Source organism: Coccidioides posadasii, chromosome 1, assembly GCF_018416015.2.
Source record: "Coccidioides posadasii str. Silveira chromosome 1, complete sequence".
NCBI classification, from domain to species: domain Eukaryota; kingdom Fungi; phylum Ascomycota; class Eurotiomycetes; order Onygenales; family Onygenaceae; genus Coccidioides; species Coccidioides posadasii.
The window spans coordinates 7,217,098-7,244,986 of record NC_089407.1 but is presented as its reverse complement, the minus strand read 5'-3'; the positions used below and the strand labels follow the sequence as shown (position 1 = coordinate 7,244,986).

The window sequence follows — 27,889 nt, the reverse complement described above, 5'->3', positions numbered from 1 at the left end:
TAAGCACGGTTTCTAGTGTCTTTTCAAATTTATTCGCTCAGATGGAAACCTTTGTCTTCACGGTAACTCCTTTTCCGCTGCTAATCAAGCGGATTAGGCATCTGCATTTTGTGCAGATATATATACATGGTATTTTCTGTCTCAAATGTTCCGCTAACGACGGCATCCTAAAGATATTTTCACTAAAGATCTAGACAATCCAACACTTATACCCGCCTAGAGTAATGGATACCCCGAGGGACGCGGATTTATGTGCGATTGCGGCGATCCCAGGTCTCTATATTTCGGAGTGAGGCTGCCACTCTCAATTTACGCCTGAATAATTGCTAATCCACAGCGAGAAGCCGCTTTGGAGCACGTTCACAGTTTCTCCTCAGGTCCCACAATATAAAATACGTACTTTCCGCGACTTGTGAGCAAGACATACCACGTTGGGACGAAACTACTCTGACAAAGATCTCGACAATGCACCTTGACATCGATGATCATCCCATGCAGGACATTCTCTGCTATCTTAAGCAAGCATGCGACTGGATTCATGCCGCTCTCGAAGAAAAGCCGGACGGGACGGATTCCCAGAAGCCTGTCGGGGTGCTGGTCCATTGCGTTCAGGGAATATCACGGTCCGGTGCAATCGTTGTGGCATACTGTAAGTGAGAGATAAATCCTCAAAAGAATCGAGCCGTCAAAAAGAATAATCTTAATTCTGATTGCGTCTCGTCAGTGATGAGATACCACTCTCTTTCCTATTCGGATGCACTCTCGGTGGCCCGGAAGCACCGACCGCTCATAGCACCAAATCCGGGCTTTGAACAGCAACTTCGTCTTTGGGAGCTTTGCAACTATGACGTTTATGCGGCCGGGTCAGATATATTACGGCCAGAATATGAGTTTTGGAAAGCCCAGTGTAGAAAAGCATTTCAAGGCCCAGAAGCAGGATCGAAGAAGGTCATCCATGAGACGATGAACAACATTGAAGCTGAAATGATGAAATGGGCACGATGATCGAAAATTAGTTTGAAACTAAATGCTCTCGAGACCCTACTCTCACCATTATGACTCTGTTGTATACATTATGGATGATAATATGAGTTCAAGTTACTCAAAAGGCGCCATGAGCTTATTTCCCAGCACCTTGGAAGGGAATTCATCCACCCCTAAAGCCGTGGTATGCCCCCACGGCTTCAAGCTGTTTTCCCGGCGAATCGTCGCAGCAAAGCAGTTGCTCCACCCAAGACGCGGGAAATTCCGCGTTACATCCTCGATGGTGGATGGACTCACGAGGTCAGAATATGTACCAGTGTTATCTAAATTACTCCATTAGCAGCTTGCCATAATACATCCCGCAATCGATGAGACCAACCAAAGATCGTCGCCAATTGAATCAATTGTCCCACGGCAGTTATCTTACCAACCTCACATAAATCCTGGTGCCTAATGATCGCTTCCGCCACACTCTCTGCTTGCTCCCTTGGCGCCACAGCGCCATCTTCCCCGTCACTCGTCTGCAAAACGTCCAACGCCAGTAGGCTTCCGTAAAACTCAAAGCTCATCCTTGTATTCTGCAGATTCTCCTCCGTGGTGCCGATGTCATGTAGAACGCAGGCTAGGAAGTACGTTTCATCCGTGAACTTCCATTCTGGAAATCGATATTTCTTTATCGCCAGGCCGTAGTGATACACTCGCAGGGAGTGGTTGAATGTCGGTTCTGGCAGATTGCGTTTGGCGTACACCTGTACACGTTTCGCTACGGGGGTGTCCGGAATAGGCGTCTCGGAAATGGCGACAAATGGCGCTGGAGAGGAGGGACAAGGAAGTGAAGCAAGAAGCTTCAACGCCGATGCTTCAACGGCAGTGAAGCCGTACTGCGCTACGGGATCTAAAGGAGCCATCACGGCTACGGCTTATTCTCCGGTCTTATGTATGAAGATATGGAGATTTATCAGGGACGTCCGACTAACTAAATGGCAGGAAGACTATTATATATACTCCTCGAAGTAACATTTAAGCATAAAAGATGCTTCCGGAAGCACCCATCGCCAAATGAGTGCGGACCAGTTTCCCGCTGAATGTAACTCCGATCAGCAACCCACTACGTCATAGCTGACAAGTTACACCGAACAGGGATTCAGCATCCTCCAAATGCCGACTCGCGGAATTCCCGGCCTGAGGTCGAATGAACTGCAGCTGTGAAACTTACCTAGGATATACCATCGTCAGAAGGAAAGTCCTCCGGGTGGCTTGCCCCAAAAACCAGGTGAATGTAAAGCAAAAATGTGACAAGGTATCCCAAAGCCCAGGGCTCCATACAATTTTGATTATTTTTAGGTAATGATCTTGTAAGAGGAACAGTTCGACGCTGTTAAAAGAGAAGTATGCATCCAGTTCTCGATCGCACGGCACCTCGCTTTCCTCCCACGGCTTGACGATGAGAACGCCGGCAGAAATAGAGATATCTTACATCTTTTCAAAGGTAGCCATCAACGAACCTAAACAGTCCATTAGTCCGGTTATACGGCAACACAGGAAGATCGTATTGAAACATACCAATGAAAGTCGTGATCAAGCGTGGTCTAACCTGACAAATATCTTCAGGAACCAGCCAGATTGTAGCGCCCATTTTCCTCGCAATACTAATGGCGAGTTTTGCATTTGCATAAGATTCATCATCGGTTCGTCCAGCGGTAACAAGCTCATAGTCCACATAGCTACTTTTCATGCCGTTCAAAACGTCAAGAAGGAATACACCGCTACCAATTGCCTGGTCCTTGAAGCTTCGAATGGATGAGCTTTTGCCTCCTTTCCGGGACATCTCATTAGCCCATTGGATCATCTCTCCGTCTGTGATTTCACGCTTGCCCATGCGCTTGGCAAGGGAGGACAAGGTATTGGTGATATCCTTCCTCATAAGTTGCCACACTAGACCGAGTGTCAGGGTTCGCTGTCCATCAGTGATGTCTGCTCCCTGAATACCGACGAGTGAAAAGCGATTTTGTTTCCCAAGTTCAATGGCATAGTTTGTGTTCTCCACAGCTTTAAATTTCATCATCTCACCACCATGCGCCGGTGGCTTATTAACGTGTCTCCAGTTTACACTGCCTGGAATAACTTTGTCGTAGGCTTGAAGAAGAATGGTTCCATCCCTAAGATCATCGAAGAGGGAGTTAACGGCGGGCTGAACATCCAAAGAGTTGAGCCAAAGCGTAAAGACGCGAGCTTCACGTTCGCCTTCAGCATCAAAATCTTCCACTTCAAACTTATCTTCCTCGGTGATCGGGTCGAGACCAGGATGGTTATTAAACAAGTTCGCCACGAAGGCTAGGTTGAGCTTTGGATTTCCTGCCACGAGTGAGGTTGGCGTTAGGAACTTGCGACACTGGAGTAATTCCGCGTTCTGGAGGACCTGTTCGGCGCGCTGGAGTAAGTCCGGAGTCTGGAGAGGTTTGCGTGAGCAAAGATCCGGGGCTAATTGATTAAGAAGGACTGTGTAATTGGCGCCATCCTTCACATCGCTAGAAAAGTTTGCAACTCTAGAAATGTCGAGAACACATCAGTGACCACACCTAACAACCCCTTTCCATAAGATCCTACCTTCTATCCCAATTTGCATTCTTCAAGTGATAGTTGAACCAGCGAAGCAAAATTTGTTCTGGTGGAAGTCGAAGAAATTGCTCTAAGGTCTCGTCTTCTTCAAGAAGTCTGTAAAGCTCGGGGTGCAATTTAATATCGATTTTCCCCAAAAGACCCCTACGAATAACTTGCCAAATTAGGCCGAGAATGAGATGTTCTCGGACTTCAATAATGTCGCCGCTTCCGATGTTAACAACCGAACAGCCAATGCCCTTTGCGGAGTTGATAACGATATTATTGTTTTCAGTCATGTGGAACGCGTTAAGTTGCTTGTTTTTCTTCCCCGGCCTGTTCAAAACACGCTCATCGATGGTATCCGGAACGCTGTCATTGATAAGTTTGGCAAGTACTAATCCATCCTTGCATTCATCGAACATTTCGAAAGTATCCGTCGGAAATGGTAGGAGGTGGCCAATATCCGGATCTCCGGCAAGCACAGCATTGATGTGTCTCGTGAACTCCGTTCTCTCATCTTCGTTGATTGTATGCGTAACATTCGCCGATGAACCCTGAACGTGAATCTTGCCGCCGATACTGCCTTTAGAGGCGTGCCCACGGGCCGGCGAGCCAGATCCGGGGGGTGCAGTAGCGCTGGCATTGCGGACTTTTGATATAAGCTATAGCTCACACAGTTATTCTTAGTAAGACATCCATTTCGCGTGTTCAGGTTAAGGGAGGGGACGAACATCAACGTAATCCTCCAGTTCAACACGGCGTGAACTATCGAGCTCCACCTCTTTCAACGCCGATCGCACGACATCGTAAGGTTGCCTTTCCGACTGTTGAGTCGCCTTAATCACAGTCGCCTCATCAAGATAACCTTTGTCATCGACGTCTAATCGCTGGAATGCGTCTTGGAGGGCGAAGATTTCATTCTGTTGAAACTGGGGGTACTTCCTGGTGCTGCCTGTTAGCCCCGCTTAAACCACCTTTGTCCTTCAGGGAAGCTTTGGGCAAACACAGAGACTCACTTTTGTAATTTGAAAATATTCATTGTTGCAATCGAGCGCAATCTCCTGTTGGGAACGTGCTACAAAGATTGATATGCGGTGGGGTGTTGTGTCGAGGGGTAAATTCGATTGTTAGGTTGGCTTGTCTGGCGGGAGAATCGCAACTTGGAGCTTCCGTTGGTTGGAAGTTCTCAATGACGTACGCACATGCAGGCATCCAGCTAAGACGGCTATTCTGTGCGCAGTTGATATCAGGAGGGAGAAGGCAGGACGAAATCTTCGTGCGGAGTGATTAATTAATGGAAAACCCTCTCAGTTTAACTATTTATACGGTTGAGTTTCACAAGAGATAATTAATTTGTTTGACAAATTGCCAACAGGCATCTACGTATTGTAAAGGATGGTAGGTTACGTATTCATTCCAGGCGCCATCCACGGAACCTCTCAGCCTGAAAAGCAATCGGGAAGTGGGCACTAAAAGCCCAGGGCCTTAGGCTTCATTCGCATCTCATACTCAGCCATTGATTCGGCGGGCAAACCTCTTAGGATGGAACAAAACTTTGGCGAGATTGTACACGGCTCAATCAATTCCTATCAAAACACAGTTTGAAACGCAATATCAAACACGGGCTGTCAATACATTAAATCTGATTCACAACTGGACGTCGAGTTATGTACCTCTGCAGACAACACTGAAGACCCAGACTCACCCTTACAAAGGAGTAATCCATCATACACGAGACCTCAGGCTCAATTAGAATCCAAGTTCCCAGCCACTAATTTTTCAACGAGATTGACGGTAGCTTCAGGGCCTCCGGCTTTGTTGAGGAGCACTTTCCCGGCCTTGTCGATAGCAAACACTCCACGAATTGTTCCCTTGGGCTGCTTCTTCAGGCCGATGGCACCAATCAGCTTCGCTGACGGATCACAGATCAATGGATAAGGGAGCTTCTGTTTCTCCTTGAATTTGGTGTTGGCGCTCGGGCTGTCGGAGGATAAGCCGTAGATCGACAAGCCAGTTGAGGAAAGGCGGTCGTAACCATCGCGGAACATGCACGCTTGTCTCGTGCCTTTCAAATGGAAACGGTCAGCAATTCACCCATGGATAAGAGGGGAAATTCATTGCCGAGAAAAGCTTGCTATGGGCGCTGAATATAATAGCACACCGCTTCCCTTTGAGCGGCGTTCCGGGACGCCAGCGAGTATCATTGGGAGAATTCGAGCACGCCGAAGGCTTGTTGAGCGTGGCTCGCACGTCACTCAATGCATTGGATGATTGAAATTGACTTACATCCAGGAGTAGAGGCTTTAGGATACGTAAAGAGCACCACGCCATTTTTGCTTGACTCTAGGAGCGCCTTCAGAGAAGAGGGGGTAGCATCTTGAAGCTGGACTTCGTCTTGATATTGCTCTAGATCGAGAATAGCCCCCACAGTTGGAGGCTCACGGCTTGGCGATGGCTCGCTCTTTTCCGTTTCTTTCGCTTTGGCCTTTGATTCTCTCGCCTTGGGCGCTGAGGCTTTGGTATCAGCCTTCTTCTTGGTGGCACGCGCGTCTTTGGGCTCCGCGGGAGCCTTTCGCTTTCTGAGTTCCATTGGCATTTTGGAAGGGGAAGTTAAAACTCGAGTCCGTAAAGAACAATAATGTTTGGGATAGCTGCAATTGGTCTCCGGCCCACTGTATGGAATGGAGGATGTAGGGCTAGAAATCTGCTAGAGTTGTGTCGAGGTTGTTTTGGACCAGCAACAACGCGCGGGACGCGGGCGCCTCACGTATACCCCTATTTATCCGCCAATCCGTGAAGGTTTATCCTTTGCAGTCATTTATTGAATAGATACGATAAAGTGATTTAATTTAAGTGTTCTTTACTCCGCTCCGTAACTATCGCCGCAAAATAAACTGGTTCGTGTTTGGTGCCTCTGATCATCTCCTTCGCAATCATGGTCTGGGCAAAAGTCCCCTAAGAATTGTCATAACGAATTTTTTATGGACACGGATGCAACAGTACTCTGCAGCGTTGTACTTTGGTTGCTGAACGCAATTACGGGCGAACTCGATCCTCGCTTGTCTTCACCTGAGGCGTGTCGAACGATCCCGTGTAAGGGTTGAAGTTGAAGCGAACATATCACGTGATGTGCCGGATCGCAATGATCGACTTACTTGGGACTGCATCTCGACGTTTAGGTTTTGAGCAGATGTAAACGACCAGCATACCAAGTACGTACATACGAGTGCTCATGCTCTGATTTTAGTTTGCATGGCATCTGCTGACTGAGTGATAGCGATCAATTTGTAGCCGGTCAAGCAGCATGAGACCTACAAGACTGCTGAGTGCGGCAAAGGCCGCAGGGAATGTTGTTCCCGTCACTGAGGTATATACGTAACGAATCGCACACCCAGTTCAGGATCGGTAGGCGATACGAAGAGGCAATGCTAATTTGTCCCTTTTTAGAAATACACCCTTCAATCGTACGGAATCTGGGAGAGGATCCGAAGAATGCTTTCCGTTGATCCAAACCGCTCCACCGGTGTTCCCATCAACGCCCAGTTCCGAAATCCGACCCCCGGAGCCCTCCCACCACAATCATATACTGATCCAGTGACTATCCCCGCCGGCGACATTGCCGATAATCCATACTGGAAGCGAGATGTTAGAAGAAATTATCCACTGCCAAGTGTGTTAAGCCAAGCCGACGTTGTCGGGCTCCTTACAGTGGGAAGCAAAGCCGAGCCGAACGAGCAGGCCCTTCTGTCCGGAGATGCTGGCAAGCAACAATTAGTGCAGATTAAGCAGGAGGGCGAATCGCGCGGCCTCGCGGCATTTTACGCGGAGAAAGGAAACGGGGCACGCGTATTAGGTCCTAATGGGCTGCCACCACTCCCCGCCAACCTCAACCGCGCTGCCAAGTATCCGAAGAGCGAAGAGCAATCATATCCCTCCAGGTGAGCACTATAGTCGTTACATGGATGATGCGCTTTTTATATAAAGCTAACAGATCTCACAGGTACCAATGCCGAACATTCGTATGACCGACTATCGATCAGGCCGACTCTCTTGCTGCTGGAGGGATCTTGATTGTACTGTACAGACTTTCCAACTAAAACACTACTTAGAATCCAGTTCCATGTCTTATTATAAACGGTTCCTCAGGCTGATCCCAGATGTTTCCATTGTCGTTTAGACATGTTTGAGTAAGCCCTATCGGAATTTGAAATGCAGACATCAACTCGCAATGGAGACCACTATGAATTCAGTTATGGCCCAACAATAGAACCGATCAGAGCCTTGATAGCAACTGCGGATTTTGTGCTATCTTCATGCCATACTAGAAACGGCGCTTCGGCTTGAAGAGCCATCCGAAGAGGAAACCTGTAGACGCTAGTCCATATATGGCTAGATCGTTATATATATGCCAAGCCGGCCATGGAGATTCGATAATCCGCCCGAAATTTTGAAATCGCAGCGAAGCATTTTGGCCTGACAGCTTCAGCTAAGCCGGTTCAGCACATATCTCAAAGGTGTCGGGCTTGAAGGTGGCAGCTGTTCGCAGCTGCAACAGATTGTCTTCTAGAAATATACGTATATTGCGCCGTGGGAGACGAAACTTTGCTCAGTCAAGCGTCGCATATTCCCATCGACCTTGATCGTCGCAGAGTCCATATCCGTACCACCGGACTTCAGATCCTCGTTGAAGACGATTTTCAGTTGAGATTGGCGAAGGTTACGGTGAAATGGCATCGTATTCGTCTTCGTGGCGTCCCACCACTGATGTAGCGGCGGTCGCTCCAATCGCGGAGGTGCTCTCCTCGAAACCTGAAGATTTCCTTGGACCGTCAGCCCTCCTGTTCTCCCAGTCGACGGCTGCCTTGAAACATTATCTCGATTCGCTTGCCTCTAGCACCGCACAACTTCAACAGAAACAGCAACTTATCCAAAATAGACAAAAGCGAAAGAGAACCGAAACCGCTTCCGGCCCTTCGAGCTCGAAAAAGCTTCAGCTCCAAGAGGTACATATAAATGGGTTTAATGTGCAGCAAGTATGGGAACAGGCGCAGCGGGTATTGAAGACTTCGTCGGATGTCACTCGAGAACACGTTGCCATTGTATCGCCGAGCTTGGGATTGGGGGATGATGATGCGAGCAGAAACAGCGCCTCAAGTTCAGAATCTGGGGATGGCCAGCATGATCAGGAAGATGGAAGTGATGCCGACATAGTTAGTGAATTGGATAGAGACGAACAGTCAGAGGATGCATCAGAGCTCCTTGATGGAAAAGACGAAGAGGAGGCGGAGGACGGCCGCGATGATGAAGAACAGCTTGAGAGTGATGGAAGTGATGACTTGGACGAGACTGATGTCTTAAAAATTGGGAAACGATCCCCCAAAAGGAGCGAACCAACTCCATTTGTCTTGGATCGCCATGGCCTGAACGATGGATTTTTCTCAATTGACGAGTTTAACAAGCAGTCTCTGCTCTTTGAAGATCTGGATGCCAAGCGAGCTAGAAATGATACTGCTGGTAGCGATGAGGAGGACGTTGATTGGGAAGCTGATCCGTTCGCAGTTGGCGATGTCAATTCTGACGTGGACGAGGATGAGCTTGAAGAAGGCGATTTTGATAATGAAGATGCTCGGTTATCAGATGAGGATATGGACGGCGGTCTTGAGCTAGACGAAGGTGATGCGCGAAATGCGACCTATGACCAGTTTTTTGATCCTCCTGCCTCGGAACGTCCCAAGAAAGGAACCCGGCCTAAGGAACAGTCCAAAAAGCCCGACCTCGATACTGACCTTGACGCAGACGTCGAGCGAGCCATGGCGGACGTCCACCGGGACTTATTTGAAGACGAAGACTCTGAGTTCGATGATGAGAATATGGATTCCAATAAAAAGGGCGACACCAACCTATCGACTCATGAAAAGGCACGGGCTAAAATAACGGATGAAATCCGTCGGCTAGAGGCCGCTAATGTCGCTAACAAAGAATGGACGCTAATTGGCGAGGCGAAAGCGGTGGATCGGCCTCTTAACTCGTTGATTGAGGAGGATTTGGATTTCGAGCGGGTCGGAAAACCGGTTCCAGTCATCACTGCTGAAATAACCGACGATATTGAGTCCCTCATCAAACAAAGGATAGTTGCTAAAGAGTTTGATGATATCATTCGAAGGCCACCACCTGGAGTAGGCGACTATACGGAAGCAAAGAGTAAATTCGTGTTGGATGAAACAAAACCGCAACAGAGTCTGGCGGAACTCTACGAGGCCGACCATTTACAAGCAACGGACAGAAACTACGTCAGTAAGAAAGACGAAAAGTTACAGAAGGAGAGAGACGAGATCACACAGCTCTGGAACAATATCTGCTCCCAGTTGGATACCCTTTCGAATTTACATTTTCGACCCAAGCAGCCAGCTACTAATATCCGCGTGGTGGCCGATGCCGATACTATTGTTATGGAAGACGTTCGGCCCTCTGGCGGAGACAGCTTGAGTACTTCCGGGACTCTCGCGCCCCAAGAAGTGTATGCCCCTGGGGATAAGAGCCGCACCGGAGAAGTTCTGACTAAGGGCGGAGCGGCCATTGCCAAGGATGAGATGTCGAGAGAAGAGAAGCTCCGGCATAGGAGACGTGAAAAGCAAAAGAAGCGGAAGAGAGCCATGAAGGCTCTCAAGAACCCGGCTAGCGCAGCGGCAAAGAAGCAGCAGCTTGTTTCAAGCCTTGGAAAGGGTGGCGTCAAAGTAATTGGGAAAGACGGTACCCTGACGGACATGCGCGGGCAAAAGGTGCTTGCTTCAGACAAACCTACTCCGCAACATGCTTTGAAGCTATAAACCAGCCTAGGTATGTTAACTCACACGGGATGAATAGTATTACGTGCTGTGAGATGATATATTATTCTTCCTAGCCGGTTGCGGCTTTCTTTTCAATATATACAAAAATATACTCTGGTGTTTACAGGCCACATGGTTAATACCGTCAGTGACCTCGGTGATTTCAAATACCTTCCTCGCCATTTTTATAAATCGTAAATCCGCCTTACGACGCTTTTTAAAGCAAAAGTAGCACATCGAGTTTTCCCCCATTAATCCATCGAGCGTGGAAACTAGTAAAGGGAACGCCGGTTCGAAGTACACACAGTCCGCTGCGAGTATAACTTCGGGGTGCGATGGTAAAGTCGTGAGTGCGTCTGAATCGCCCCAGTCCAGCAAGGCAGCAACTACAGAACCCGAGAGGTCATTCAAAATGATGTTCTCTTCGATTAACGGCAGCATCGGCTTTTGATCGGTGACGTAGATAGGAGAGTCGATTTTGCAGCCTCGCGCGACAGCAAGGGCAACGAGGCCGCTTCCAGCCCCAAGTTCAACACTAACAGCATGTGTTAGACATATGTTTGCAACAAGCTCGCTTTGGTGGCGTAAGGAACAGACTCACATTCTCTTCCCGAGAAGATCCTCGCTGTGTTTGCGCAGCATATACTTTGATAGTACCATGCCGGCGGGCCAGATGTGGCCGCCACATCCCTCTTTGGGATCCTCTCTTAGCTGTAAAGGAGGATTCAGAAGGCCATCGAATGTAAACTGAAGCGTAGTTGCAAGCTTAATTTCTCTAGCGGGGACGAGAGATTCGCTTATCGCTAGCTCCTCAGTAGGCGAGGAGTTCTGGTTGGGGATGATGCGGTCCTCGTGATCCATTGAACAGGCCCATATGCATTTATTCGATCCGAATTTCGTGAAGAGACGTTGGCGACTGGAGACGTGCGAGCTCGACAAAAGAAGAGCGCAGCAGCGTGTCGTACTGTGCGTGGCGAGGAGAGGGGTGTCTCTCATCCCACCTTCCGCTGGCCAGACAATTTTCTTCCATCTTATCAGATCAGATAAGATAACGACTCACGATCAGGGATCACGTGGGAAACGCTAACTAGTTATAGTTAGTTACTTACCTAATCCCTGGCTGCTTGGTTGCTTGCAGCTCCGGGATCAACATCACCACCCTCCCTTTTAGCCCGCTCTTCGATCGCGATGACACCGCGCCGTGGGCATCTAAACGATTTGGGAGGGGGGGGAGGCGCTCTTTTGAGCTCACATGAGCCAAGCATCTATTCCGTGGGAAATCACAACTGGGCCCGTTCGCGACTATCGAAGCTCCCAACCGCATGCAAATATCATTCTTTTATGACACATATTGACACTGTCAAGTCAACGGCCAATGGCCGTCGTGAGATGGCGGTTACGTACTTAACTATGGACTTGGCCATCAGACAATTCAGGAGTGTAATACGGAAGTACTCTGCACTCGTCGGATAGTAACACCAATCACGGGTGGCTTCTCGTGTCATAATGTTAAACGCTGTCGAGCTCTTTATGATGAAAAGGCCGCAAGTTATCTAACTTTGGATTAGCATGACTTGGCACATTTTCTTTGCCTTTGTAGCATCATCTCTCACCGGAACACTGGTTTCATGTTGAGAACATAGGATAAAATGACTCAAGACTCTGTTGATCCGAGCTGAGTCTGCTGGGCAATATCAAGATGTCCAGGTGCCCAACAACATTATAAAATGGGATGCATTACCCCAGATTTTGGGGTAATCACAGTGTCAAACTTGCTTCTACGCCGTAAACTAGTTTTCTTGTTAAAGGGCATAGTTTCTTCAGAGCCTCTCCACCATGCAGTTTAAAACCCTCCTCGGTACCTGCATCCTCGGGCTCGCTTCCTTCGCCCTGGCCGCTCCGTCTTCCGGTTCCAATTCCAAGCTTCCAACCGATGTCTATATGGACAAAATTATGCCTGTGCAACTTGCGCGTATCTACGATTTCCGCTCCTACTTTTCCGATCTGACTCCTGAACAAGAAAAATATCTTGACAAGCTCGCCTATAAAATCCGGCATATGAACTTCAAAAACCTCCACGAAATCCAAGCCGAGGGCGAAGAAGTTTTTAAAGAAAAGGGGCCAAAGCCAACGGGTAAACCCAAGAGGAGTGACAATGGCCGGACTAACTTCCCTCGCGACTTCAAAGTGCTTTTCTCACCAATACGAGATATCTTTGTTCACTATCAGTGAGAAGCCGGACTCTGAAAGAAGTTACTTAATCTGTGGGAGCCTTTGCGGAACAGGACATGCTGGTAGTATTAGTGTGACATTTCACAGGGGACGCTGGACAAGGCCTTTGAACGTTATCACACGATACATGGAATGGAAAGCGTAGGATATCTTGGAGATCATTCCCATGACTATATAAGTGATATAATTCTGCATCTGAGGAGAACAACACTAGACCTTGAACCGATTGGATATTTGTAACTACATGTATACCGGGTTACACATCCAAATAAAACACACTCTATTTTGTCAGACTTAAGTTCCTTTTGTATGAATTGAACGAAACGAGAAAATAGATCCTCTGACCTTCAGATTGAGCGCCCTTTACCCCATTCTTAACTCTTGGCCTTGGTCCAAGCATGCTGCACACTTGGGTATTTAGAGAGTGCGTGGTTCATCTGACCTGTGTTTGTGCGAAGACTAACAGATAAAAGCTCAACAAAGATTCCATCCTTGTGTAACTTTAAGACACCGCATATTTCGGGAGGGGAAAGGCGCCATTTCTCGGTGTGTAAATGGATTTTTTAATCAGAGAGATCTCAGGATATGCAGCGACCCCCGATCTGCTAAATTGCTAGTACATATGCCTTCTTTTAACCCCTCTCATACAAAGGTACTACTTTCTTCATTGTACTACCATTTGCGGCCTGAATTGAGGGTCTGAAAGGCAACAGATGTTTCACCCGCTTTATATTCTGAGATGCCTGCCACGGGAACCCCGCATTGTAAGAATGCTAAGGTACCACCCGTATACTGTCCATACCGGCAAAAATTCTTCATCCATTTCCATTTTGTCCTACATTCAAAACCTTTACCCATATGTCATCAATGGGGTAAATCCATGCAGCATCCCCACCAAGCTTCCTCGTCTCATCCATTTGTTAGAACTTGCGAGGGAAGGAAGTGCTTTGCGTAGGAGAGCTGGAATGGGAGAGGTTCATACAGGACCCTTCTGATAAACTATTTCAGGGCACTAAATGATAAGTTAGTCATCGTTGCTTCATGGAATAGAACACTTTAAATAATTACTTCTATTCCGTACCCAGTAAGGGGGACAGGTTGGCTTCTCCGCTTTGCACACCTCAAGACAGTGATTTTCATTAAGTGGTTCTAGGTTGAGAGAGGGGTTTGCTTGGCTGACCAGCAGAAAGCTAGCCGTAGCAAAGATTCGGAGTAAGCGCATGTTGGCCCACCGACAGTTCCTCGTCCTGAAGAAGAAAACTACTTGAAGAATTTCTCTCGAGGCTTATGAAGAGATAACGAGGCGAAATGGTCAGGTTCAAAAAACCAAGGGATTGGGATACAGATGAGCCTTTTATAATCTGGTTTCGATGAAAGGCGGAAAGAGAAAGAGCACGCTCCAAGTCGTACCATCTGTTTCGCTGCACGCAGCCAGAATAGTCTCTCGGTGTAAGTGATCTGTGATATATAAAATCAAGAACATTTGATCTTGGTTTGATATTGCGAACTTGCGAAGCTGTGATTGACCGATCTTGCAACCCGCTCGGCGCTCAGCCAGTCACAGGTCAGATGTAAACGATCAAGGTTACGAATTAAATGTCAACGCCCGTCAAAAATGAGCAAGCGATCCTCTGTACGGTGTACGGAGGACAGAGTATCAACTGGATGGTCGGTCGATCGTTTTGACCACAAACCTTCCATCGGCTCAATTTGAAAATGTGAGTCTCCTCTGCAAACACGCCATCCGCATTGCAGTGCCTAGCGATGTACTTCATACTCCGTACTATGTATAACTCGTATTGTTAACGAGGCCGAGTGCCTTTGGTGGATGGTTGTTCAAAACGTAACGACCATTGGACACTACTAATTACGGAGTACTAAAGGATGCAATCGGGGCATCATTGAAGTCGCAAGTTAACTAGTAGAACATCAGAGCCGAGAGCTTTTGCTGTCATCAAACCCAAAAATCCTGGGTGCAGATGGTCAGGCTCCTGAGGACGATATAGTCGCGAAGGGAATCCAGCATGTTTCTTCGAACATACATACATGATGCATTCGTGGCGTCCATGAAAGGTGATAAAAAAAATGCAAAGTTTGAGGATTCTGGTAGCCCTGGGTTCGAAGTTGCTCCTGTGGGTATCGTATTTTTGCTAGTAGATCGGATCTACGAGGCCGCCGGACGAGTCCTTGGGACTCCGGTTCCATAGACAACCAGTAACCCTGCCCGTTTTATCATCTGTAATGAATCGATGGCCTCAGATAGGAAATGCTGCCAAGCAGCCAAGGACAATGAATGGCAGGTGAACTCTATTAACAGTAGGCAATGGTTGCCGGTTGGTCCCGAATATGCCATAAAAGTTCAGGATAGCATTGTCATGAATTTCATTCCCGGTACATTTATATATGCTGCAGCCACCAGACTATAGACTTCTCAGAGGGCTTTCGCGTTCAACCACCCAGTTCTTCACATGACGATATATCATATGGATATATCCATTATCCACAGCTGGTAAGGTAACAGCACGAAAAGTTTGAAATTTACTTCTTGGCTGCTTTTTCTTGCCTCTCGCGCATTGCAGCTCGGGCGCTTCTACTTCCGCCCAGCTTAGGGCCACGAGGAACATCACCTTTCGAGGATTTCGTATTCTTTGACCTGGCTCCACGTCTCCGCGACTGGATAGCATCCAAGAAATCACGTCTGAACTGTTCCGCAATGCGATCATCCGCGGCCTGATCATCGCCAAACTCTTGCTCGGGCTCCTCATAGACATCAACTATGAAACCGTTAGTATTTCAGAGAAAGATGTGGAAATAAAGGCCATGCCTTACGTTTGCTCTCCCGTAATACTTCTTCAACAAGTTGATCCCGTCTTATATCTTCACTATTGCGTCGTTTTCTATGGCGCCACGACTTTCCGTCTTTATCTACGCGAGATTTCTTTCCCCCTACATCCTTATCTTCAGTCTGTATAGGCTCGCCACTCGCCAGATTTCTCGTAGCGGCTTTTGTTCGTTCGATATTCCGCAATTTCGAGTCTGGGCCGAGATCTATCTCATGAAGTTTACCCAAAGTAGCTGGCTGGCGCTGAGGTAGCTTGTGGTCTGGGCCTTGGTTGATGATCTCTTCGGGTTCTAACTGGTTGTGTGTGGATTCAACCGCTGGGCTGCGGCGATGACGTTTGGCCATCTCAGACTCTATATAGGTCATCCTTATCTCGTTAATTTCCATCACAAAGCGGCACTTCACAATCACAGGGAGGGCGATACGTACATATGCCTATCTACATCAACCTTTTGTCCCGTAAGACCAACAAACCGGTCTGATATCCCGCCTAAACCACCATCTCCAGCCTCGCTCGCCACTGTCCCTTCTGAGGATGGTCGAGGTGTCTTTTCTGAACCCCATCTCGGCCCCGTCGAGAATTCTATTCCAGCTCTGCGGGATTTCAATCCCTTTCGAGCACGAATGATCTCAGCGATAGGTACGGCTGCACCATCGTCCTCCAAGGTAGGAGTAGCAGACTGGGTGACATCGTTCGTAGCGAGCTCAGGCACCTGATCTTGAAAATCCGACTGATGTTCTGCGGGCGGCGTTGTTGCGCGCCTGCGTATGAATTTTCTCCTCTTCGCTGGATTGAAAATCGGCTGTTCAATCTCCATTTTGCACTCCTGTAGACTTTTGATTTGTTGTGATGGAGGACGAAGATGAGGACGCTCCAAGTCAAGCAAGATCTCAAGATTAGATAAGAGACAGCAAGCTGCGCTATTCCTAAAGCGGCGATGGCTCTCTCACGCCCGCCCGCCGCCCAGCTGCTCATCGCGACCGCATTCCTGCTCATAGATACGGCCCCCTACATTTAACAGCTGCAGAAACTTTGAGTGTACAAATTGCTTGCTTTTCTTGCCTCTTGTTGACCTTAGTTCCGTGCATTTACTTCGGTCAGCGCCTTGAGACTCCACCAGACTTTCTTCGTTCCCGCGGCCAATATGAACTCTTCGGTTCCCCCCGCGACGGCGGAATATGGAGGAGGTATGATTGCCCACGCTTTGCCAATGCTCAGGCAAATTTATTAGCGCAGGATTGCTAAGCCGTAGAGTATACAGACGAGGTATCCGCCATTATTCTCGACCCAGGCTATTCCTCCATTCGCGCCGGATTTGCTGGTGAAGACACGCCTAAATCTGTGACCCCGACATACTACGCGAAATATTCTACGGATGGGCAAGACAAGCACATATACGGGGATAGCATCTATGTCTCGCCGCGACCGGGCCTGTCTATTCACAATCCGATGGGGAGTGATGGAATTGTGGAAGATTGGGATATGGCGGAGAAATTGTGGGAATATTCATTTTCTTCGCGGCTGACGGGCACGAAACCTGGCAATCCCATGCTCAATGGGTTAAATGACACATCAGAATTGCCAACTGAGATGGAGATTGTGGAGTCACAAGAGAAGCCTTTATCAGATTCGCCATTGCTCATGACTGAATGTGGATGGAATCCGACCAAAGCTCGGGAGAAGACGATTGAAATAGCGATGGAGAATTGGGGGACACCAGCCTTTTATCTTGCTAGGACGGGACCGTTGGCTGCGTAAGTGCTAGGTTGATTTCGTTCACGCATGCTCTCCCGTAAAATACTGACGTCGCTTTCCAGTTTTGCCGCCGGCAAGGCGTCCGCTTTAGTTATTGACGTTGGCGCGTCCACGGTCTCAGTCACTCCAGTACACGACGGACTGATTTTAAAACGTGGCGTCCAACATTCCCATCTTGCCGGGGACTATATCTCCTCCCAAGTTCGCGCACTCTTTAAACAAAACACTCCTCAACCCATCACAATTACACCCCATTACCTCATCTCTTCCAAGACAGCAGTAGATGCTGGCCAGCCGGCGCAAGCAACGTACCGCACAATTCCCGATGATCAGGCTCCTGACGCTTCGTTCCGTCGACTTCTGGAAAACCGGACCATCTCCGAGTTTAAGGAATGTGTAATCCAAGTCTGGCCCGGCCCTCAGGGTTTATTAAATGTCAACCCCAACGGAGTGTCCAACGAAGACCTAGCGAAAAACAGCCCAGGCCGCCCCTTCGAATTCCCTGACGGCTACAACCAACTCTTCGGCACAGACCGATACCGCGTCGCTGAATCATTATTCGATGCCAAAGCCGCAATTCCAGATCCTGATTCTGAGTTCCCCGCGCCCACTGCTGCACAGACAATACCCGAGCTTGTTCGCAGCGCCCTCAATCAGGTTGACATCGACATACGGCCACATTTGCTCGGTAACGTGGTGATTACGGGCGCGACCAGTCTCCTGTACGGATTCAATGATCGGATAAACTCAGAATTGACGGCCATGTTCCCAAGTCCTCGAGTGCGCTTGTTTGCGCCAGGCAATACGGTGGAGAGGAAGTTTGGCTCGTGGATTGGCGGAAGCATCGTGGCTAGTCTTGGCACCTTCCACCAGATGTGGATTTCGAAGAAAGAGTATGAGGAGCATGGGGCGAATATTGTGGAAAAGAGATGCAAGTGATGTCGGTGATATTTATAATACTCTGGGCTCCCCTCGTTTAACCATTATCGATATGAAACGGTGGGCGAAACAGCTTCTTTTTTGGTTTGCTTCCTTCGGAGGATGGATGATTCAACTATGTAGTTTGGGATGCGATGGAAAATTGCGAACGGCGTATGGATAAAGGTTAACTCCTGCAGACCCCTGCTATAGTATGTAAGAGAAATGGGCACGGAAGTCACATCACTTTGGAAGTTTCGTGCTAGGTTCCATAAGTATTATATGCTCTATCGTAATGGGATACAAAGCAACGAGATCACCATGAACCGATATTGATTGCGAACGTGAGAATAGCTCTCCAGCTATATTTATTCCCGGTCTCCTTCGTATCCAACCTCAACCTCATGCGTGGCCACCGTAGCATAGCCAGTCCCATTAGTGCCCATATCTTTCACTCCCTCTAAAGCTTCAGCAAGCTCCTTGGCATCACGCTTCCCCCGGTCGACGTCAACGAGTAGCATCAACGGCAGCGGAAGTAAGATAAGCAGCGCAAGGAACCCGAAAGCGGGCCTGATCTCCCCGTACCGATCTGTAATAGCACCCACAATGGCCGGACCAAACATGCTGGACCCCTTGTCGGTGATCGCATAGAGAGCGTAAAAGGATGCTTCAAACCCGGGTGGGATCAACTCGCCGAAGAAGCTTCGACAGTATGATGATAGACCGCCAAGCACAAGGCCGTAGATTGCTCCGAGAACATACATTTCCCATGGCTGCTGGAGGCCAATAACCCCAAGCCTCTTGATAAATGGGAGGAAGCCAAGGAGGCCGTAGAGGGGGATAACTTCGAAAAGACAGATGCATGCTACGATGGTACGCGACGGCCGAAGGTTAAAATGGTGTGAGATATAACTCCAAGAGAACGCACCGAGAACGCCTGATATCATGGCGATGACATTTATGAGACCAAGGGCAGCAATGTTCATGCCAAGTTGTGTTTTTGCGAAAAGCACAGCCGTACCACTTACCGTAGCGATGCCATCGGATAGCAAAAACCAAGCCGCTAGAAACAGGAGCACATCTTTAAGTTGACGAGCTCGTACGATCGTTCGGCCAAGAGACACCCATGCAAACACGATATAACTAACCCACGCCCACCTGCCTTTCCCATATGCCGAATCTGGAAGCGGAGGACCAGGCCTAGGGCGGAGCCATAGAGCAGCGGGAATCGTGAAAACCAACCACCATAACCCGATGATAAAGAGTACAAGGCGGAGAGAGAAAGTAGTTGAATGGGTCGCAACGACGAGAAGGATGCACCCAATTTGAACCAAAACCGCAGCAATATACCCGATCCCAATACCATTCGAGGATAGTTTCGTAGATAGTCGCAACTCGGCTGATACAAGTGCCGAGTCATTCGAGCTGACATCCAGGCGTTCAGGTTCGTCCACCGGAGAAATTGTGTTGCTCCCGCTGGGGTTCTGAGTGTAATACGTTTGTTCATCTGAAGCAGCGGCATAGCGAGTTGCCTGTATTGACGGATCATTGCGTACAAGGACGGGCAGAAACGAATTTAAAAGCACGAATGAAGCACCAAAGCCTGTGTTGGCAATGATCGCGAGAACTGCTGCCAGGAGATAAAAACGAGGAAGGAGAAATAGAAATAATATCATAGACAAGGCACCCATGAGAGCAAAAGCCAAGAGAAATTTCTTCCGGTATACACCGTGATCCGCGGCGGCTGACATGGAAATAATGAGTACGGACTGAATGAAAACACTTATTGAAAAGGTATACATGGCGAAGCTGGCGGTGTTGATTTCGACACCCAAAACGTAGATTACGCACTGGGGAGGACCAACACGAGGAGAAGCAGCGGCGTCTGCCGCGGCATAGGCCGTCGGGGCAGTTGGCCAGCTTGCACTGCATGGAGTCTTCTTATCTGAAAGTAGAACACCTTGATCTCTCGTCATCTGTTCGAGGGTGATGGGGAGGAACGAGCCTAAGTAGAGAAGATGGATCAGCGAGGAAGGCATTTAAGAGACATAGAACGCAACGGTAAGCACCCAAGGTGAGATATTAACAGAGGCATACCCATGGCGCACACGGCGAACACCTCGGCAGCCCAGCCATAACTATACCACCCAGCCAGCTCCTTCTTGCTAGTGGGCCTAGTATCTTCCCCGGGATACTTATTGAGAATCGGGCGACGGAGGAGGGCCTCATTCTCATCAAGATTTCTCCATGTCGATGGAGGAGAACTCGTCATTTGTGTGGAATAAGCGCGAGATCGCGCAGAGCATGTCGCAATGGTCCCGTCGACCCAGCTCAATGAAGGTTCGTCGTTGTCCCCAGCCCAGCAGTCCTGCCTGTTACATCATTGTCACGTGTTCGTAGTATTAGTTACCTAAATAACCTTGAGGAGTGATTAGTCAGCGGGCCAAGTGTTGTTAAACCGGCGTAGCGTTAAGCGGAAATGGGGCGGACACATCAGCTTATCCTTGCTTACAGGCAAAACGCAATGCTGTCAAAAGATCACAGTTTTGTTTTTGCAGGCATTTCAAAAATGTAGATTTCATACAACATGTTTGGTTTCTGTTGGCTGATAGGCCACCCGCTCGCAGGACATCCTTTCATGCTCACAAACACCCTGTACCTGCATCACTCCCGATTCTGGTTGCTGCAGACGAGACATCGAACCTGAGAAAATGGCAAGCGTCCCCTCAACATTTCAGGGCCGGATCAAGCCGTCAGATTCTGCAGGTCCAGAACCTCTGACCAGGGGCATTGTTGGTCTGTCATTGGACCACCTCCCTGCAGACAGGATTTGCGTGATGGCGAATCCTGTGGGGTCACTGAAAGGGGACTCCCTGGTCTTGCCGCTTTCAAATCTCGACCGTGAGGTATTGGCTGATATATTTAGAAGGGCCTTGTTTGCACCGGTACTCTGGTGGCCTCAATTCTAAACACAACGGGAAGTGGATCACTTTGTCTCGACTTTTTCTCCTTCAAGGAGTTGGGCGGGACTTCGATCTTTTTGGGCATAGGAACTCCAGCATCCCCCCTTTGACACAACCATCCATCCGATACCCCGTGCCAACACCTCGTCGTTTGCCCCAGACAAGCCAGCCAGCACCGCAAAAGCGCCCTCCAACCGCGCACGGCCGACTCGCTGGTGCGACGGGCGAAAGCGAAGCGTCAGAGCGCGCTTTTCTTGGCATTTTTCTGACCTCCAGCCCCATCGGCGCGGTGGAGCGGTGTGGCTGATAAAACACGCCGCGAGCCAATCAGCGTGCGGCGGTGTGTTCCAGCTGAGACTCGCCAGGGGTAAGCCAGCTCCATCGACACGGTTACGATACCGCCGGATTACACGCCAGCTGCTTTGTTGTTGGCTGGTCACGATGTGGTAATTTACGGGCCCTTTCCCTCCTGTGACCTGGCGGCTTGTCCGCCCAAATTCGCCTGTCTTTGTCTTGCTTCTTCGCTCGAACCTCTCCTTTGGATTGAAAACCTCCGCCCAGTCCGCCTTTCACTCTTTCTCAGACACTATCAAAGTCACTCCCTTTCTTCATTCGTTAGCACTCCGTCCCTTCATGGGGCTTCCAGTTTGTTGACAATTTCCTGTGAACAGCCATCTCGTTCGTCCAAGTTTCCTTGGACCTAGCATTCATATCTCATCTTCATTTCTACTTCGGAGTATTATAGACTTACTTTCTGTGCGGGTTGACCCTGCATCCTCTTTGTTCGACTATCTTGCTTCCATCCTCTTCAATATCCTTCCGCCCCCGACCTGACACCGATCTACATACCTGGACGGGCGAAGCTTGGACCATCATCCCTATCTCTAGCATTTCTCCGTATCTACCCATCGAATGCCCACCCTGACTCGAAAATTCACCAAATCTGATTCGAGTGACTGAGAAAAAAATTCGTTACTCCATCATTGCAGCCTGGTTGGCTTGGTGCCAGTGACTCGCCTAGCATGGGGTTGGGACGCTACCTTGCCGTGACCCCCTTAGTTTGGGCGGCATCTTGCAATCTAGCTCTAGCTGGCGACGTGTTGAAAACCAACGGATTTTTGACGTGTCTCGATGATGCCGACATCAAGGTTGAAAGGCTCGATATAAGTTTCGATCGGTCAACGAATAGAATCACCTTCGATGTTGCTGGATCAAGTTCCAAGGAGCAAGAAGTGACAGCTTCCCTCGTTGTCAATGCTTACGGGCAAAGATTTACGCAAGAATTTGACCCTTGTGATGAAAAGACGAAAGTTGATCAATTGTGCCCAGGTACCAAGCCGCAACAAGTGCACGCTTCCTGGGGGCAACATTGAGCTAATGCTGCATCTTTCTAGTTCCCGCTCGGTCTTTCGCCGCAAAGGATTCGGTTACAATACCTTCCGATTTCATTGGTAAAATTCCCTCCATTGCATTTGCAATCCCCGATCTCCAAGCAGAGGCCACCTTAGAACTGAAGGCTCGGGACAACGACAAGCCCCTTGCTTGTATCCAGTCCGTCGTTGGAAATGGGAAAACTCTCGAATCCCCCGCGGTTTCATATGCAGCTGCCGGTATAGCTGGCGCTGCCCTTGCCTTGACGGGGGTTAGTGCAGCAATGGCAGGCGGTGCTCCAGGTGCTGCCTCAACTGGTCCCAGTTTTGGCGACGTCCTCGGGTGGTTCCACACCATGGCTATGAATGGGATGCTGAGCGTGAACTATCCCCCGGTTTACCGTAGCTTTACGAAGAATTTCGGCTTCAGCACCGGTCTTATTCCGTGGTTCCAGATGCAGTCCACCATCGATGACTTCAGGAATCGGACAGGAGGTAATCTCACGCATAGCAATGTCGCCTTTTTGCGCAATGCCACCTTGATCTTCGGAGATAACACCAATTCGAAGCAACCTGCAAAGCGCGATTTGGGATCCATCTTCAACCTCCTACCGCTTGCAGTGCGAGATGTTGAAGTTACGGAGAATACGTCCCCTAGCGATGACAAAAATGAAGACGGCATTAATCATGTTGTGTCGCGTTTCAAGGCTTATGCTGAGCAACTTTCCATCCCCGAAGCAAACACGTTCATGACGGTCCTCCTGGTTTTTGCCATCATTGTTGCCGGTATTGCTGTTGGTATCTTGTTGTTTAAGCTCATCCTGGAAATCTGGGCTCTTAAGGGAAATTTTCCGCAGAAGTTAACGAATTTTCGGAAGCACTACTGGGGACTACTTGCTCGCACAATAACCAACTTGATTCTCCTGTTATACGGAATCTGGACGTTATATTGCATTTTCCAGTTCACCCACGGGGATTCCTGGGCAGCAAAAATACTGGCTGGAGTCACGCTCGCGATCTTTACGGCTGTTCTTGGGTATTTTACCTTCCGCATCTGGTCTGTGGCCCGTCGACACAAGAAAATGGATGGCGATGCGAGCGCCCTCTACGAAGACAAGGAAACATGGAGAAAATACAGTCTTTTCTATGACAACTATAAAAAGGGATATTGGTGGATTTTTATCCCATACATTTTCTACATGTTTGCCAAGGGTTGCATCCTCGCTGCTGGCGATGGACATGGGCTTGTTCAATCGGGTGCGCAGCTCGTCGTGGAGGCGCTTATGCTCATTCTTCTCTTGTGGGCCAGACCATATGAGACCAAATCAAGTCAGTGGATTAATATCTCTATCCAAGTGGTCCGTGTGCTCTCCGTGGCATGCATCATTGTTTTCGTTCAAGAACTGGGTATGGGACAGACCACCAAAACTGTTACTGGAGTGGCACTAGTTGCAGTTCAGTCAGCCTTGACTGGAATTTTGGCGCTTCTTATTGCCATTAATGCTATCATTCTTTTGGTTCGCAAAAATCCACACGTTCAGCGGCGGAAGGAGTCAGGTAAACAACTTTGTTCCCCAGAAATTATCTAGAAGATTAAATATTAACTAATTCTTTCCAGAAAAATATGACCGCGACCTCGATAATCTAACGCCACTGGACGCTCGCAATTCCCTACTGTTGAATTCTCGAACCGACCCTAACGGTCGACAGGACCTAGAAGTCGGGAAACTAAATATGTTCGGCCGGTACGAACCGTATCGAGATATCCCACCAGGACCTCGCCATCAAGCATCTGAGAGCACCGATCATTTGGTGCCTCATAACGATTATGGCCGAGTAGGGCCCAATGGCGATGGAATTGATTCTAACATGTACCCCGACTACTCTCGCGTCGGAAGAGCCTACTAAATGTAGGTCACGGCAGCCCAGCGAAGGCTTTCTCCAAACGAATTTCCTTACCATATCTATATACCAAGCGCTTTCGTCTTATAGCATTTGCACTCTATCCTCTTCCTTTTCGCTATCTACTTTCACTGTCCATAATCTCTTTGTGAATAGGTTCTTCTTACTCCTGAGGTCCTGGTCTTCCTGCTATTGTTTAATTTTACATTCCTTTAGAAGTCTGCCAGATTAGCATTTCTTGGGAAAAAAAGCATTCCTTGCCTATTTTAGATCAATTCCTTCTCTGTACACTGACGCACTTTGTTGTCGCGCCTCTCAGATACCTTGACTCTGCGCTCCTCTCCCTACGTCCAAGCATAATGCTGCAAATATATCCGAAGACAACCTTCCTTAGCCCCATTCATGGGCGCTTTAACCAAATATGTCTCTGAAGTTCTTCCTGTCTCTCCTTAAATTCTTTTTGGTGTGGAAGTACCTATAGCGTTGATATAGACCAGAATAGTTCTTAATTCTAAAGCTTCTTGTCTAGAACTGGCTAAACATTTATACCCAACATCAGTATGATCTCAAACTCGGGCATTAGATACGGATTATAGCGGGATCTATGGTGTTTTCTCCACCAGGGACCAAAACTAAACCCCAAAAGGGCACAGGATAGCTACTCTGCCAGCGAAAAAAACGTTGTAGCGACAATCATAAGTAAGTACAGGATAAGGTATAACAGTAAAAGGCGTCTATCTTCCCGAAGGATCGCGATCAAACCTGATCCTCCCCATCATCATCTCTAAGCCCTGCATCCCATTTCAACCCCACTTTAGCATGTTCTCGCCCACCCTTTGCCCCGACCTCATTTCTAATAATGCAAATGTCCTCTTCTGGTCCTTGACACACTTTCCTCCTAGCTAGGTTCTTAAACCTTGGGCCCAAGGGTCCACTGACGTAATGATATTGCCCGGCAAATCGGTACTGTCGTCTCTCACCCAGCGGGTATATTTTATCTCCCCAATGGCCTCGGAATGAAAACCATTCGATGGGCGCATTGGGTGTTCTATTTGAGGGGTATAAAGTGTCGTTGTGGGGCGAATAAGCGTACGCATGCATATTAAGGGAAGGATCCCACAGCGGTCCGGCGTCAGTTTGGTCGCGAAGGAGGCCCCAGGGAAGAATATAAGAATGTATTCCCGGGTTAGCATATATGGCATGAGTGCCAGTGGCGGAGTATATGACAGGCTGAAAAATGGGTTGATCAGTCAAGAGATTAAGGAGGGTTGGGGGAGGAGTTTAAACGCACTCGCTTGCCTAGTTTCTCCATGGCATTGTAAGTATATGCTTCTCCGCCGGAGTGCTCGCTGAGAAAGATAGCTTTGGGTTCGCCACGATGAAATCGAACGAGGGAATGCTCCCAGTCCCCAACATGGTTTCCAAAACGGAGATTGAACACCTCGTTTCCCAGGTTAAAGCTGTAAAAATAGAACCAAAATGCATCCACTATGCCGTCTCCTTTATCAATCACAATTAGCACTGCGGGGGCTTTACTCTTGCCAGCTGTTTTCCCCTTGCGGCCAAAGTATCCTAACATCTGGGTATTCTGTGACAGGAAGTCAATCGAGCGACGGTAAAAGCGTCCTTTTTGCCGGGAATAGGGAACAGGTTCCGGAATATTCTTCTTGCCATGTAGCCATTCTGGTCGGTTTTCCACGTTTTCATTACTCGTCAAAAAGACATGGCGACCGTGTTGCCAATTATTTAGGTCATCGAGATTGTCAAGTAGAGGGTGCTCCCATGTGGCTCTGAGGGGGGTATAATTCAAGTATGGCGTAATGTGCGTTAAATGTTCTCCAATATCGCATGGCCAAAATTGTTCAGCAGAGAAGAGATGGACTAAGGGAGCATATTCAAGAACGTAGTCTGGTATCTCATGTAGTATCTGGCTGTCGCTATCCCTTGCAGACCGGGAAAGTTCCCATGAAAGGCCACCTGGTTCGGAATTGGCCTTGTTTCTAAGGGCATCATGCTCAGGAGCTGCGCCCTTTCCATTCGTAAAAAAAGAGTACAATACATTTGATATCCAAGATAATAAAGTCCAAGTCCAGGACCGGATGCGATCGGATAATGAGCTGCTCTTCGATTTTTGCTGATTGGTCGTTATGGTCTGAGGTGATAACTTAGAGGTTTCGTTGTCGACGAATAATGCATCGGAAAGTTGTTCTTGCTCTTTTTTGTTTGTAGCGAAATTAAGTGAAACGGTAGGCAAAGGAGTAGCAGATATAAGAATATCAGGCGACTTGATACCTTCGCCTTCACCCCCTAGATTAAGGATAGGATCTGGGGAAGCCAATACGGAGGACGAAGAAAAGGTTGTATGAATAAACGGGGGGCTGGTTTCAGACACAGCCGACACTAGCGGCAGCTGAAGCCCTGCATTGAACCGCGGGGCCACTGGATCCAACTTTGTTAGCAATTTTGCATGGACATCGAGGAACTTTCTGGTCCATATCACGTAGAACTGGGGAAGAAGTAGAACGAGAGAAGGCGGGGGTATCAGGTTGATAACGAGCTCATTTAGCGATCCAATATTTGATTGACTTGTTGAAGCAACATGGGACCGGCACATTGTATGTATGCTAAACCAAGTTGCCCATGGGCTTTAACGGCTATTGCCAATGAAACCACATGGCGATATCTCATATATAACGCCAGAATGGAAAGAGCTGAGCCTTTCTTTGAGCATAAATGTGCAGTCTGGATTTTTTTAATGCGCCTTGCATCCTTTCCGGAAAAGCCGGGCCAACGCAGCCTTGAAGCCAGCAAAGATTTGGGATATCCTAAAACCCTTGAAAGATAAATGAAGATGAAGGTAAAAAAACTTACTCTTTACGTATACTCTAATCTCCTTAACCCTTCAATGGAAAGTGACCACAGCTGCTGGTTTGCCAGGACCTTGTTCGCTGCGAAACCACATTATTATGTTGAAGTTTAGACTCCGAAAGCTGCTGAAGCGTGATGTGAAAGAAATTTTGGGAAAGCTTGTTTTACGCCCACCGCCTGATGTGGAATGTTGACTGACGATATGATTGGAACGCGGAAGAGCCCTGCCTTGGGTTCCATAGATCGGCTTTCCTCACAATTGTCCTATGGGAACGATGCCATGTCGAGGGGACGGCGACGGAGAACACTCTCGGAAAGGCTTTCCGCCACACGAGGTTCCTTCTTATATGATACTTCCCCGACGATGGACAAACATCAGGCCGGTTCCCGTATCATTATCTGCCATGATCGTTGTTCATCGTCAACGTCACTTTCGTCCGATCATCCTCCCGACAAACTCGGACTTTCATGATGCAACCAACAAGTGTCGGCTCGGGAGTGGGCGGAGGGCAGGCACCAATGACATCACGGCATGCGCCGGGGGTGCCAAGACATCTTATCAGATTAGATCTAATGACTAACGAACTTTAAACTGACCACATGCCAAGCCTGCCCTTGCTACGGAG

At 48.5% G+C, this 27,889-nt stretch overlaps 13 protein-coding genes across 13 annotated transcripts; 6 read left to right on the top strand and 7 right to left on the bottom strand.

Moving 5' to 3' along the window:
• The first annotated feature begins 168 nt into the window (after positions 1-168).
• D8B26_002184 (uncharacterized protein) lies at positions 169-1,308 on the top strand. Its single transcript, XM_003066114.2, has 3 exons — positions 169-289; positions 345-649; positions 725-1,308. The coding sequence occupies exons 1-3, from the start codon at positions 225-227 to the stop codon at positions 1,003-1,005; spliced, it is 651 nt and encodes a 216-aa protein (XP_003066160.1). The 5' UTR covers positions 169-224; the 3' UTR covers positions 1,006-1,308.
• On the bottom strand, positions 1,099-1,892 carry D8B26_002183 (uncharacterized protein; the record flags this gene model as incomplete). The annotated part of the gene is made up of 2 exons (XM_003066113.2): positions 1,099-1,307; positions 1,364-1,892. The coding sequence occupies 2 exons, from the start codon at positions 1,890-1,892 to the stop codon at positions 1,099-1,101; spliced, it is 738 nt and encodes a 245-aa protein (XP_003066159.2).
• Positions 1,893-1,947: 55 nt separating this feature from the next.
• SAC6 (Fimbrin, actin-bundling protein) lies at positions 1,948-4,889 on the bottom strand. The gene is made up of 5 exons (XM_003066112.2): positions 4,602-4,889; positions 4,317-4,527; positions 3,592-4,247; positions 2,548-3,530; positions 1,948-2,489 (listed from the first exon to the last, which is right to left on the bottom strand). Exons 1-5 carry the CDS (start codon positions 4,622-4,624, stop codon positions 2,458-2,460), a joined length of 1,905 nt encoding a protein of 634 aa, XP_003066158.1. The 5' UTR covers positions 4,625-4,889; the 3' UTR covers positions 1,948-2,457.
• A 68-nt stretch (positions 4,890-4,957) lies between these two features.
• On the bottom strand, positions 4,958-6,415 carry D8B26_002181 (uncharacterized protein). The gene is made up of 2 exons (XM_003066111.2): positions 5,872-6,415; positions 4,958-5,650 (listed from the first exon to the last, which is right to left on the bottom strand). Exons 1-2 carry the CDS (start codon positions 6,179-6,181, stop codon positions 5,331-5,333), a joined length of 630 nt encoding a protein of 209 aa, XP_003066157.1. The 5' UTR covers positions 6,182-6,415; the 3' UTR covers positions 4,958-5,330.
• D8B26_002180 (uncharacterized protein) lies at positions 6,415-7,860 on the top strand. Its single transcript, XM_003066110.2, has 4 exons — positions 6,415-6,797; positions 6,863-6,952; positions 7,033-7,523; positions 7,586-7,860. The coding sequence occupies exons 2-4, from the start codon at positions 6,890-6,892 to the stop codon at positions 7,608-7,610; spliced, it is 579 nt and encodes a 192-aa protein (XP_003066156.1). The 5' UTR covers positions 6,415-6,797; positions 6,863-6,889; the 3' UTR covers positions 7,611-7,860.
• Positions 7,861-8,312: 452 nt separating this feature from the next.
• MPP10 (U3 snoRNP protein) lies at positions 8,313-10,419 on the top strand (the record flags this gene model as incomplete). The annotated part of the gene is made up of 1 exon (XM_003066109.2): positions 8,313-10,419. One exon carries the CDS (start codon positions 8,313-8,315, stop codon positions 10,410-10,412), a length of 2,100 nt encoding a protein of 699 aa, XP_003066155.2. The 3' UTR covers positions 10,413-10,419.
• D8B26_002178 (uncharacterized protein) lies at positions 8,611-11,273 on the bottom strand (the record flags this gene model as incomplete). The annotated part of the gene is made up of 2 exons (XM_003066108.2): positions 8,611-10,947; positions 11,014-11,273. The coding sequence occupies 2 exons, from the start codon at positions 11,271-11,273 to the stop codon at positions 10,452-10,454; spliced, it is 756 nt and encodes a 251-aa protein (XP_003066154.1). The 3' UTR covers positions 8,611-10,451.
• A 975-nt stretch (positions 11,274-12,248) lies between these two features.
• D8B26_002177 (uncharacterized protein) lies at positions 12,249-12,644 on the top strand (the record flags this gene model as incomplete). The annotated part of the gene is made up of 1 exon (XM_066123749.1): positions 12,249-12,644. The coding sequence occupies one exon, from the start codon at positions 12,249-12,251 to the stop codon at positions 12,642-12,644; it is 396 nt and encodes a 131-aa protein (XP_065979824.1).
• Positions 12,645-15,001: 2,357 nt separating this feature from the next.
• Positions 15,002-16,304, bottom strand: D8B26_002176 (uncharacterized protein; the record flags this gene model as incomplete). The annotated part of the gene is made up of 3 exons (XM_003066107.2): positions 15,002-15,418; positions 15,474-15,853; positions 15,916-16,304. 3 exons carry the CDS (start codon positions 16,302-16,304, stop codon positions 15,183-15,185), a joined length of 1,005 nt encoding a protein of 334 aa, XP_003066153.2. The 3' UTR covers positions 15,002-15,182.
• A 222-nt stretch (positions 16,305-16,526) lies between these two features.
• ARP4 (NuA4 histone acetyltransferase subunit) lies at positions 16,527-18,402 on the top strand. Its single transcript, XM_066123748.1, has 3 exons — positions 16,527-16,674; positions 16,749-17,241; positions 17,305-18,402. The coding sequence occupies exons 1-3, from the start codon at positions 16,632-16,634 to the stop codon at positions 18,179-18,181; spliced, it is 1,413 nt and encodes a 470-aa protein (XP_065979823.1). The 5' UTR covers positions 16,527-16,631; the 3' UTR covers positions 18,182-18,402.
• Positions 18,228-20,523, bottom strand: ATG22 (Autophagy protein 22). The gene is made up of 2 exons (XM_003066105.2): positions 20,258-20,523; positions 18,228-20,165 (listed from the first exon to the last, which is right to left on the bottom strand). Exons 1-2 carry the CDS (start codon positions 20,430-20,432, stop codon positions 18,529-18,531), a joined length of 1,812 nt encoding a protein of 603 aa, XP_003066151.1. The 5' UTR covers positions 20,433-20,523; the 3' UTR covers positions 18,228-18,528.
• A 552-nt stretch (positions 20,524-21,075) lies between these two features.
• On the top strand, positions 21,076-24,746 carry D8B26_002173 (uncharacterized protein). The gene is made up of 3 exons (XM_003066104.2): positions 21,076-22,452; positions 22,518-24,050; positions 24,112-24,746. The coding sequence occupies exons 1-3, from the start codon at positions 22,146-22,148 to the stop codon at positions 24,399-24,401; spliced, it is 2,130 nt and encodes a 709-aa protein (XP_003066150.1). The 5' UTR covers positions 21,076-22,145; the 3' UTR covers positions 24,402-24,746.
• A 244-nt stretch (positions 24,747-24,990) lies between these two features.
• Positions 24,991-27,840, bottom strand: VPS62 (Vacuolar protein sorting-associated protein 62). The gene is made up of 3 exons (XM_003066103.2): positions 27,267-27,840; positions 25,687-26,834; positions 24,991-25,625 (listed from the first exon to the last, which is right to left on the bottom strand). Coding segments are annotated over exons 1-3 (1,623 nt in total). The 5' UTR covers positions 27,268-27,840; the 3' UTR covers positions 24,991-25,151.
• Between the last annotated feature and the right edge of the window lie 49 nt (positions 27,841-27,889).